Raw genomic sequence first — 13,775 nt, forward strand, 5'->3', positions numbered from 1 at the left:
TCAGAAAGGGGGCCTTTGGGTTAATGATAAATCAAAATCATTCCTAGTGAGTTTGATCCAGGGGAAATCAGGAACTTGGTAAGACTCATCGTCGGACACTTCTTTCCTAAGAACTGAAAGAGCTGAAATTGACAATGCCCATGAAAATGCGCTAATGCCGTAATAGACAAGCCTCGGGATGCCAGTTTTGTTTGCAGAGTCTAAAGTCCAGCTGAGAAAGCCATCAGTGATCATGAAAGTAACTGGGGGAAGAGATTCCAGGGCCTTTTCAAAATGGGGTTTCATCAATTTAGTGGCGTTGGCAAAAATATAAAGAAGTGACATGGATATAAGTTTATCAGTGCTTTCCACATCTGGTGGAACTCCTTGTATGTTTTGAGGAAAAGGGATTTCTATGATATTGATGTTGGTATTCGGAAGGGAATCGGAGAAGAATGGACGGTTTGCAGGAGTAGTGAAGATGGTGATGGAAATATTACGGGTGAGAAGAAGGCGAGCAAGGTCGAACATGGGAATTGTGTGGCCTTTGGACATGAAAGGGAACAGAACAACATGGACAGTAGGAGGAGAAGCCAAATTGAGACTTTGGTATCGTAGTCTGCATGCATAAATATATCCAAGGGCTGCTCCACAAGCCAAAATAAATAGGCAGTTGTGTTAGGCCCTCTAATTTGAGGGGTCTCATTTTTTTTTTGAGTAATAATAGGTTATAGATATTTTTGAAAGAAAAATATTAAATATTATTTTGTACAAAATATAAATTTTGTCATGTTATTAGAATTTTGATGTATCAAGAAAGAGTTAATGAATTGGTTATAATAATCTTCATTAAGAAAATAATTAAAATTTAAGGTCTTCATTCAAATTGGACTTTAGGTCACCGATGCATTTGAGCCGCACTTGAATATATCCCATACTTTTGTCTCAATTTTTACAAAATCTGAAGAAAAGAGGGAACTAATTGATACATTGTTTAATCAAGGGAAAATAGTTTGATATATCCTCAATTTTGTCATTTAAAATTGATATATCATTAGTTATAAAAGTGGATCATATATACCATGTTACACAAATGATTCATATATATCCTTCGGAAGTGAAAAATTAATTTTAAATTTATTTTTAAATTTTTTTATTAAAAAAATATTTATATAGGGGTATATTTGATCCTTCTCACACGATTATTTTTTTGGCTTCTTTGATTCAACGACTAATTTATAGTTATTATTTTGAAGGCCAAATTTATTTTCACTAACTTTTTAATAAAATTTATCATATATGCCCCATTTTTTTTAAAAAAAAAATTCACACTTTTTTCTCTTTTTCCATTCACACTTTTTTCTTTTTATTTCTCATACTTTTACACTAAATAAAAAAATAAAAAATAAAATAAGAATATGAAGCTCCAATAATGATAATCAAGAGCTTGTTTGACATTGCTATTGAAAGGCCAAAATTAAGAGCTTTTTGACATTGCTGTTAAAAGGCCAAAATTACTTATTTTGAGAAAAAAACATTTTTTTGAAAAATTAAGGTGTTTGGTCAATCAGTAAAACTACTTTTAAATAAAAGGAGAAGCAGTTATTCTGTTGTTAGTTAGAAATTAATATTTTTTGCTATTTAAAAAAAGTTGAAGCTGAAAATTATTTATTTCACGATCAAAATATCCCTACCATATATAATATTTATATATCCTTTATATTTATTTACTTTGTGGTGAATTTTTCGTATGTAGTGATTTAATTTGTGGAATGATTTTTAAATTTATTTTACTTGATATTTTTAGTTATATTTAAATCATCAAGTTAATATTATATTACTGTTTAATTTATTTTTTAATTCACCTATGTATAATATTGATTGAAAATTTGAATATGTACATTTTAATTTAATGAAAACAAAAATTTAATTAAAAAATTTATAACAGATATTCAAAATAATTTCTCTCTATAAAATGATCTTAATATTAAAAGTGTATTGATACTTGTTTTTTTCATAATTTGATTCTCAAAAGCCTTTTTTTTTAAAAAAAAATTAGCCAAACACAATCTACTTATCAAAAACAGTTTTCAAATGAATTTTCCAAACACAAGTAACTTTTCTTCAAAAACACTTTTCTAAAATTTATTTTAAATAATATTTTTAGAAATAAGCAATTTTTAGCAATAATGTTAAACATGCTCTAAAATTGGAGATTTGCAGAGAGAGAAAGAAAAGGGAGATTTGGTATGTCACGACCCCGACCTGCCGTGACTGACACACATTAACCCTCCGTTGGAAGAACCATTATTACAACCCAAACTAACAACATTTACAAGATATAAGAAGTTTAAAGATGCGGAAGTAACTTAAATAGAGAAATAGGGCTGAGTCCCGATAAACTTAATATGAATCTAGTCAACAACTAAAACATGAGGAAAAATTATCTTAGGAATTGAAAGTCGAAGTACCAAAACTCTAGCAACCATCAAGTCTAAGAAAAGGGGAATGCAATCCGAAAAGAAAAGTAATTAAAAGTAAATTAGTGTTTGAAAATCTAAGTCCCGGAAGAAGGACTAAGATAAGGAGAGTCCTCTACAGCCTGAAAGAAATGGCTCACCCTTGAACTCGAACAACTATATGTCTTCTATGCGAGGTCCTCCGCAATCGGATGAATATGCTCTTTCATCAAAAAAGATAAAGCAAGTGTAGTATCAGTATACAAAATCAATAGTGTACTGGAAGGATCACGCGGCTAGCCAGTAAGCGAGTTATGGACAAGTAAACACCACACATTAAGCACATATATACTAAATAAACTTAATAATTTATATCTCAAAATCAATACTCAACAGGATCACAGTTCATTAATCTTAATGTCATGCAACTTCACATAAGAGTCCTTTCATGGGACTTGCAAACACTTATTTATGTGTCGGAACTTGACACTCGATTCAAGGTTTGCGTCGGAACATGACACCTGATCTAAATATGTGTCGAAACGTGACACCCAATCTAAATATGTGTCAGAACGTGATACTCAATTCAAAAGTGTGTCGGAGCGTGACACCCAATCCAAATATACAAATCAGCCATAATTACAATCAATAGTCAATTATCATATCACTTTACCCTCTCCAGACACCACGTTGTGGAATTTCACTAGGTTGTTGTTGTTGTTGTAGTAGTCAATTATCATATCACCCAAGAATAGGACTATCACAAGTCATTGCCAGTAAGTGATCATTTCACATAATTCATAGCATGCTTCTCTATTCATATACACATATGCATACAATGGAGTAATTTAGCTAGTACGTGAATCACATACGGGAAACAAAATCATCACCTACCTCGAATTCAAGCTTTGAAAATTCTAATATGCAAGAGCTTTCCCTTTTTGGGTTCGTTTAACTTGTTCTTGGTATAAAAACAGTAATTATATACAAAGGATCAACAAAATAGCTTAATTAACATGAATTATAAAATAACTCCCATTCTAGGCCAAACTTATGATCCTAACCCCCATTCTAGGGCTACTTTCCAACATTAGTTCCAAGTCAAAACCCTCCCTCAAAGATCATCCACCATAAATTATAGGTCCTAGGAATCAATTTATAAGTTTAAGGAGTAAATTACTTACCTTTGGCATAAATTGTGGTGGAAACTAGTAGTAAATCGGCCTAGGACGCTTATGGTATTTTAAGAATGGAGTGGAAATGACAAACTATTTTTGGACTTTTTTTTGACTTTAAGTCGCATCTGTCCCACCATAAGCAGGACCATCCCGCTCTGGAGGCCCCACTATAGTGATCTCGTAAAGAGTCTCCAAGTCTCCCATATCACAGCATACCCTCACCCTAAGACACCTTAAAATATCCTTCCATGTCAAGTCCAATTTTGAGAGTTTTACTCACCCAAATGCGATTTTGTAAAGCTGTAAAGACTCTATATTATCTTGGTTATGAGAAAACTTAATCAGATCATAGATTTGATCACCCACCTATTACAGGGTCACCTTAGACCTCAACTGACTCTAAATTCGTTCAAATCTTTCCTAGACTCAAATTTTTCAAAGTTACTACCCGAAGTTTTCTGACCCAGATTTCTTCCCCATTTGCCTATTCCTAACGACGGGGACATGTCATTACAATAGATACCAATTTATCCATCACTCATCCCTGAGTGACCAACTAAGAAAAATATGACTAAAGCAGAGATAGAGTAGTATCTGATTAAATGAACAACTGGGGATAGTTGTCTTGCATCTCCTTTTCAGTCTCCCAAGTAGATTCCTCTACTGCACTATGCTTCCACTGGATTTTCACAGACTTAATTTCCTTGGTCCTTAGCTTCCGGACATCACGATCTAAGATTACAACTGGCTCTTCTCGCACTGAAGATCCTTGTCTAACAAAATTGAGTCCCATTTAATGATGTAATCCCTATCTCCATGGTACTTCTTTATCATGGACACATGAAACATCAAATGCACCCGAGACAAGCTAGGTGGAAAGGCTAATCTGTAAGGCACTGGCCTTACATGGTCAAGAATCTCAAAAGGGCCAATATAGCGGACTAAGCTTACCTTTTTTTACCAAACTTCATAACCCCTTAATGGGTGACACTTTTATAAGACTTATTCACTAGATTGGAATGTCATATCCCTCACTTTACGGTCAGCATACTCTTTTTGATGACTTTGAGCTGCTAGAAGCTTAGCTTGGATGCTCATTACCTTATCCTGAGCATTCTTTACTAAGAGCCCGTTTGGATGGGCTTAAAAAAAGTAACTTTTATGTATGAAGTGCTTTTAGAACTTTGAAGTGCTGAAAGTTATTTTTATAAATAAGCAGTTGAGTGTTTGGATAAAAGTGCTTATGATGTGAATTTTAGGGTTAAAAGAATAAAAAAAGATAGTTTGGGAATTTAGTTAAAATATAAGGGATATAAAAGTAATTTCCATGGTCAAAGAAAATGACTTTAAGCACTTTGGAAAAAAAAAGTTAGGAATCCTAACTTTTCATTTTTTACTGACTTTAAGAACTTTATGGCTTAAAGTCAGCATTAGGCAAACACGTCCAAAAGCTAAAAAGGGGCTTTAAGTTGGTTTTGACCAACTTAAAGCCAATCCAAACGGGCTCTAAGTCTACCCCCAATGGCTCCACTTCTCCAGCTTCAAACCATCATATGAAAGACGTACATCCCCTCCATAAAGAGCTTCGAATGGTGTCATTTTAATGCTGAAGTAATAACTATTGTTGTAGGAGAACTCACATAAGGTCAAGTACTTGTTTCAATGTCCCCCAAAGTTGATCACATATGCTCTCAGCATATCTTCCAGCACTTGAATTTTCCTCTCTGATTGTCCATCTGTCTGTGGATGAAAGGCTATGTTGAAAGTGAGTTGAGTGCCCAATTTCTCGTGTAACTTTCCCTAAAACTTTGAGGTGAACTGTGTACCACGGTTTGAAATGGTAGAAAAGGGCACGACACCCCGTGCAACCTTACTATCTCTTTTACATAAATCTTTGCCTATTGCTGTGCATTATAGTCCACTCTAACCGAAATAAAGTGAGCTGACTTTGTCAATCTGTCAACTACCACCCAAATAGAATCATACTTCTTTAAGGTTTTGGAAAGTTTTACCAAGAATTCCATGGCTATTATTTCCCACTTCTATTCAAAAATGAGCATTCTTTGGAGTAAACCTACAAGTCTTTGGTGCTCATATTTCACCTACTGGCAATTTTAGTACTTAGCTACATATTCGGCTATGTCCTTTTTCACACCTGGACACCAATACAGACGCTTTAAGTCTTGGTACATCTTGGTCACTTTGGGATGGATAGAGTACCGCGAACCATGGGATTCGGAAAACACTTTATGAATTAAATTGTCTATCTGGGAGCATAGATTCTTCCCCGAAAGTTGAGCATCCCAACTGCATCAAGGGCTGCATCTTGGGCCTTGTCCATCAGAACTTTTTCTCTGATATCATTCAAGTTCAGCTCATCAAACTGCTTGGCCTTAATTTCTTCAATAAAAGTGGGCCTTAGATCAACACTGGTCATCACCCTACCCTTTTCTAAGATGCCTAGTCTCATGAATTTGGCCTTCAAGGCCTGAGTATCTCTAGCTAGAGGTTGCTTGCAGGCTCCCAAATAGACTAGACTATCCATGATAACCTTTTTCGGCTTAATACGTCTGCTATCAAATTAGCCTTACCTAGATGATACTGGATAGTGACATCATAGTCTTTGAGCAACTCCATCCACCTTCACTGTCTTAAATTCAAGTCTTTCTTTGTAAACACATGCTGCAAACTGTGGTGGTTAGTAAACACCTCATATTTGACACCATAAAGATAATGCCTTTAGATTTTTAGAGCAAACACTACCGCTACCAACTCCAAGTCATGAGTCGGGTAGTTCCTCTCATTCACCTTTAACTACCATGAAGCATAGGCTATAACATTCTTATCCTGCATCAACATAGCACCCAAACCTGAATGTAAAACATCGCAATAAATAATAAAGTCTTTATCTTCAACCGACAAGGTCAAGATAGGTGTTGTGGCCAGAAGAGTTTAAGCTTTAGAAAGCTCTATTCGTATTTGTCAGTCCACTCAAATGGTACCTCCTTTTATGTCAAGTTATTTAAATGAATAGAGATAGAAGCAAAGTTCCTCACGAACAGTGATAGTAACTAGCAAGTCCCACAAAACTCATAACCTCAGTCACAGAGCTAGGCCGAACCCAGTCCTTAACCGCTTCAACTTTTGTGGATCTACAATTACCTATTTCTTTGAAACAACATGACCCAAAATGGCAACTGAAGGAAACTAGAATTCACACTTAAAAAATTTTGCATACAGTTTCTGCTTCCCCAGAACACCTAGAATGATTTGAAGCTGGTCTGCATTCTCTTGCTCACTCCTCGAATATATTATAATATCATCTATAAACACAATAACAAAAGAATTTAGGAATGGTTTGAAAACTCCATTCATTAAACTCATGAAGGTTGCAAGTGCATTAGTCATCCCAAAAAATATCACCAAAAATCATAGTGTCCATACCTGATTCTAAAAGTTGTTTAAGGTACATCCTCTGTCCTAATCTTCAATTGATGATACCCAGACCTGGGATCAATTTTTGAAAAGACTGATGCACCTTGCAATAGATCAAAAAAGTAATCAATACGCGATAATAGGTACTTATTCTGGATAGTGACCTTATTCAGTTGCCGATAATCTATGCACATTCTCATGCTATCATTATTTTTCTTAACAAATAACACTGAAGCACACACGAAAAAGCACTTGGACGGCTAAATCCCTTATCAAGGAGTTCTTGGATTTGAGCCTTAAGCTCTCTCAACTCTTCTAGAGCCATACGGTAGGGAGAAATAGAAATTGAGCGAGTGCCCGGCTCCAAGTCAATGCAGAAATCTATGTCTCTTCAGGAGGTGTACCAGGCATGCTTGTAGGAAATACTTCTGAAAATTCACACACTACCGGAACAGACTCAATAGAGGGACACTCTATATCAAAATTTTGAATATGGGCTAAATAGGCTAAGCAACTCTTCTCCGCCATTTTTCTAACCTGGAGAAAGGATATGACCTTAGCTGGATTAGGTTTGTACATAAAGTGGTCGAAATAGTTCGCAACATAAAATGGTTGTGCCTCTGATTTTGAAAATGTTTAGAGTCGTCACCTAATTTTAAGGAAAATATAAGCAAATTCATTTAAAAAAAATTATGTAGTAAATTATAAAATAAACTTAATTAAGTAATAATTTTATAAGCACATGTATATAAGATGTATTAAAATAGATGTGTAATATGTACATATGAATAAGAAAATTATAAAATAAACTTAGTTAATTAATAACCTTTTATATACATATGTACATAAGGTATATTAAGATATATATATATATATATATATATATATATTAAATTATAAAATAACTTAATTAAGTAATAATTTTTATATACGCAAAATATATACATACTAAAAATAAACATGTAAAAATATTTGAACGTATGAATTTTGTCATTAAAAAATAAGAATAATAAAGATAATAGTAATAATATTAGTAAATAGAAAAAATATTATAAAATATAAATGTCAAAATATATGATTTATTGGGTAAAACTAAATATAAATTTATTTATTTAATTAAAAAAATAATTTTAAAAAAATGCCTATCTATTAAGATAACAATCCGAAAAGTAATTATAGGTCGGTCAAAATTGGATGCCAACAGGGACAACCAAGTTATGCGTAGGATCACATCAAAATCAATCATGTGTAAAATCACCGAGTCAACTCAAGTCAGGAATCCCATAAATATAACAAAACAAGCACGATAAACATGGGTGATTATGACAGACTCTCCAACAGAGGTAGAAACATAGATGAGGGCATCAAGTATATCACAAAGTGCATCAAAATCCAAGGTATAAATCACTGGCACGTATGGATAAGTAGACCTCGGATCAAATAAAATAGTAGTCATTCGATCACAGACAAAAATGGTACCTGTAATCACTACATCAGACGCCTCAGCCTCGATCTTGTCCAAAAAGGCATAGAATTGAGCCCTGTCATCTTGATGGACTACCTCCCTGGTTGGCTGCATTGCTCCTCGACCTGCATTATCATTACCTCGGCCTTCACGGCCTCTTATATTTCCTCCTTGCCCACCTTGTGGACGTCCTCTACCGCTTCCACCATCGCCCTTGGGTACCACTGCTCTAGCTTACTAGGGGTGTTGAATCTGTCCCTCGAGGGAGAAAACACTCCCTCCTTATGTGCCCCGACTCTCCATATTTAAAACAGTTGCGCACAAAAGACAGCCTGCTACTTGAAAAAGTTGCTCCTTAACCCTTCTAGGCAGGATGCTGCTGTGAAGTACCTGAAAAACTGCCCATAAAAATAGGCAATGCTGATTGAATCGTCTGGGCTGCAATTACCGGTCTGCCCGACCCTCTAAAATATGATCCCTGAAAGTTACCTGTGCTCTTGGGCTTCTTAGCCAAAGCTTTGGCCTGTCCATCTCATCTCACACCCTCTACCTTCTTCAAAAAATCGGCGACTTCATTAAAACTCCTTCTTGACGAAGTCATGTGAATGACAACACCTACAATTTAGGGTTCAACCCCTTCACAAACAATTGAATTCTTTCTTCCTCCGTGGTTACCAACTATGTAGCATACTTAAACAACACATGAAATTTAGCCTCATAAGCTGTCGCTGACATACCACACTGTTCCAATGTCATGAACTCATCCTTCTTATGATCTCTCAAGATATGTGGCACATATTTTTGCAGGAATACGGCATGGAACTGGACTGTCACGACCCAAGCCTAGGGCCTAGACGTGACATGGCGAATGAGGAACCCGAAAGTACCTCAAACAAGCCTCTTAGCATTCTTTTAGCCTTTCATAGGTAATGATGATAAATAAACAAGCGGAAATCATAATAAATCTTCAACTTATATATGTCCAACAATACCTCTAACTATTAGATTTAACGGGGCTAAGACAAGTCCCTAGCTCACCCTCAATCATAATAGAAGAAATTCCATAGTAAAATATCTTAACATATCATAAACTAGAAAGATAAAGGAGTATTGTTCCCGGAACATGGGAACTCACCAAAAGTAGTCTTCAATGGAATATCAACTAGCCACGTGGATGAGAATGAGGAGGAGCACTAATCCCTACATGGTGATATCATGTAGGCAAAAGAGTATGCGTTAGTACTTTGAATCTACTAAGTATGTAAGGATGCATGAACATTGAGAAAACATTAAAACATTTATGTAATATGGAACATAATTTAATGTATGCATAATAAATCATATATATATCCTTTAAAACATTCATTTTGTAGGAAATTAACCATAACCGACATTTAAGACCATGCGAGCTATTACATGGAATCCAACATAACCCCCTACGTTGGCCGAGGAGACTACTTGCCAGGTAGAACTCCGTCAACTTCATTCATTTCTTTAACTTTAACTTTAAGGGCTATTTATGGATCCATTAGCCTAAGCCTACAAGGGCTCCTATGTTGGCACATAGTTAATGAGACAAGGGGTTGCTACTAGGATTCCCTTACCGAATCCCACCTCAATGCCTCATTCGGTGCTAAGTCAATCCCACGGAATAGTTTAATACTTCAAAATATTCATAGCATATAACTTGAGATTTCAAACATCATATTTGGTAGAATAGCTCATTAAAACATTTGATAATTCAAATATGCAAGAATTGTCCTTATTGCATAAAGAATCCATCATTCATATCATTTCATCATTCTTTCATTTCATAAGACTCCCTTTTTTATCATAGATATTGCTTTCATAAACATTTATTTGGAGTCAAAGTTTTCAACTCAAACTTTATTAAAAACATAGTAAAACTAGGTGGGTTCAAATCACTTCAACTTGAAAACATATATGTAAATAAATATACATAAATACTTTAAAATTCATTAATTAAAAATCATGCTTTAGACAATCCACCATGAATTTCAAGAACCTTTAAAGAGATAAATAAATAAATTACTTGCAATTTATCAATTCATACATATAAAATTATGTTGTATCAAAATAGACCAATAATCATTAGTTTAACCATGATTCATACTATTAAGTAAAAATAAAAATTACCATAAGAAAATATTACTTAAAATCAAGAGACTTAATTGAAAGATTTTTGTACTACATGGGTGGAAGAACCCATGGATTAACACCCACATGACTTAGAGTAAAGCATAAAGAAAATAAACATAATTTATCATATAATCAAAATAATTTAGGCATGAGAGTGGAAGGAATACTCTCATTGAAACCTTACATACCTGGAAACTGAAGCTTTAGTTGGTACCGGAAGACTTAATGACCACTCTTGAGTCCTAGCTTCTCTCCTTGCCGGAACGTTTTGTGTACTACCCGGAATATATGAATTACCAGAATAGTATTTCTTCACTACTAAGAACTAAAACTATATTTGAGAATGTGTAAAGAAGTGTATAGAGAGAAGATTTGCTTGAGAAAGCTTGATGAATAAAATGAGGAAATAAGGTGGGTATTTATAGGTGGGAAAGAGGACCTAACAATAAATAAAATAATTATAAATAAAAATCTGAAAATTTAGTGGAATATATTGATGTCATGGATGATGTTAAATGGAGGACAATTTATGTCATGAGTGATGTCAAATGTATCTAGATCTTTCTATGGTAGGTGAAATGAGTTATTTTTGACAGAATACTCTTTTTGGGAGCTACGTTTGAATAAGATAAATTCCTTATTAGGATTTGGTGTCTTCATAAGAATTGTAGATATGGAAGTCTAGTTTCATATCGTTCAAGAATCAAACAATTTGGATAAACCTATAGTGAGATATGATTTTTCTTCTATAAACACTTATTTTCGTCACAGCATCCTACCTTACAAAGATTAATTTATTTGACCTACTTAAACTCCGAATCTTAAAATATGGTCTTCATAAAAGTTGTAGGTAATGATCTTGTGGTTACTCAGAAATTTGAATCACTCAATTTGGATATTCCTAGGAAAAGTTATGACCAAAATACAGAGGTTGTATCATGTTTAGGCAAAAATTGAAACATCGTATACAACGTTTTTAGGGGATGTTACATGGACCCGAGTAAATAGGGCTAACACTGACGAGCCACATTCCACATAAGTCCTCCACAACTGCATGGCCTCACTCTGCAGCTGAAAAGTCACAAATTCTACCCCATGCTGATATACTATGCCCAGCTTGTGCAATTTCTCATAACAGTCAAGAATGAATTCGTAGAATTTCTTGTTCTCAGACCCGTGGAAGACTTATGACTTAAGTTTCAAGAACTTTGTGAGCATGTCATGCTCAGTGTCGGTAATAACAGGGCCTATAAGTGGCCTGAAGAAAGCATCTGTGTCTACCACCTCATCTACTTGAGGAGCTACAGTAATGAACGGGCGAGCAACCTGAGCTGGTGCTACGGGCATGGTGGGAATAGCTTCAGTGCCAGCTAACCCACTCAGAAAGACCATAATCTACTCCGCTAGTATGGGGTCTATAGGGGGAAAACCGACAGCCCCAACTAGGGTGTCTTCCACCTTTTCAGTAGTTTCTTTCTCCTCAACCTTTCTGTTCCCTTCTAATTTATCTTGGGCGTGGGGGAGGCCTTCTCTATAGGTACTTCCTCAAATGGAGCCTCAACACCCACCTTAGCGAGTGTTTGTCATCTGCGTACAAGAGAGTGAAAGAGGTTAGATATCAATTTGAATTATCAGATAACAATTGGAATCAAATTATAGCACGAAGAAAAGAAGATAGAGAAACTTTTTTCTAAAGTCCTGTAGCCTCTCGAAGAAAAGTACAGACGTCTCTGTACCGTTCCACAATACTCTACTAGACTCATTTGGTACGACGAGATCAAAGAACCTAGGGCTCTATAACCAACTTTGTCACGACCCCGATCTGTTGTGACTGACACCCACACTAACCCTCTAGTGGGAAAACTATTCTTACAACCCAAACTAAAATATTTACAAGATATAAGAAGTTTAAATATGCGAAAGAAGTTAAATAGAGAAATAGGGCTAAGCCCCCACAAAATCAACAAGAATCTAGTCAACAACTAAAAACATGCGGAAAACTTATCTTAGGAGCTGAAAGTCGAAGTACCAAAACTCTAGCAACCATCAAGTATAAGAAAAGAGGAATGCAATCCCAAAAGAAAAGTCATTAAAAGTAAACAGTGTTTGAAAATCTAAGTTCCGGAAGAAGGACTAGGATAAGGAGAGTCCACGAAAGCATGAAAGAAATGGCTCACCCTTGAACTCGAATAACCATATGTCTTCTATGTGAGGTCTCTCCGCAGCTGGATGAATATGCTCTATACTCAACAAAAACAGAGCAAGTGTAGTATTAGTATACAAAATTAACAGTGTACTAATAGGATCACGCGACTATCCAGTAAGCGAGTCATAGACAAGTAAACAACACATGGTAAACACATATATACAGAATAAACTTAACCATTTACATCTCAAAAATCAGTACTCAACAGGATCACAATTCATTAATTTCAATATCATGCAACTTTACATAAGATTCCTCTCATGAAACTTGCAAACACTTATTTATGTGTCGGAACGTGACACCCGATTCAAGGTTTGTGTCAGAACGTGACATCCAATCCAAATGTGTGTCGGAATGTGACACTCGATCCAAAAGAGTGTCGGAGCATGACACCCGATCCAAACATACAAATCAACTATAATCACAATCTATAGTCAACTATCATATCACCTAAGAACAGGATTATCACAAGTCATTGCCAATAAGTGATCATTTCGCATAATTCATAGCATGTTTCCCTATTCATAAACACATATGCATATAATGTAGTAATTTAGCAATTACGCGAATCACATACGGAAAAAATAACCATCACCTACCATGAATTCGAGCTTCGACAACTCTAAAGTACAAGAGCTTTCCCTTTTCGGATTCGTTCAGCTTGTTCTTGGTCTAAAAACAGTAATTATATTCAAAGGATCAACAAAATGACCTAATTAACATGAATTATAACATAATTCCCATCCTAGGCTAGATGCATGATTCTAACCCCCATTCTAGGACTACTTTCCACCATTAGTTTCAAGTTAAAACCCTCCCCCAAAGATCACCCATCATAAATTATGGGTCCTAAATTTACATGTTTAGGGAGTAAATTACTTATCTTTGACACA

General features: G+C 35.1%; 1 protein-coding gene across 1 annotated transcript; it reads right to left on the minus strand.

The window, feature by feature from the left end:
- LOC129872576 (UDP-glycosyltransferase 90A1-like) lies at nucleotides 1-4,409 on the minus strand. The gene is made up of 2 exons (XM_055947532.1): nucleotides 4,228-4,409; nucleotides 1-598 (listed from the first exon to the last, which is right to left on the minus strand). The coding sequence occupies exons 1-2, from the start codon at nucleotides 4,407-4,409 to the stop codon at nucleotides 1-3; spliced, it is 780 nt and encodes a 259-aa protein (XP_055803507.1).
- Between the last annotated feature and the right edge of the window lie 9,366 nt (nucleotides 4,410-13,775).

Source organism: Solanum dulcamara, chromosome 11 (genome assembly GCF_947179165.1).
Source record: "Solanum dulcamara chromosome 11, daSolDulc1.2, whole genome shotgun sequence".
In the NCBI taxonomy this organism is placed as follows: domain Eukaryota; kingdom Viridiplantae; phylum Streptophyta; class Magnoliopsida; order Solanales; family Solanaceae; genus Solanum; species Solanum dulcamara.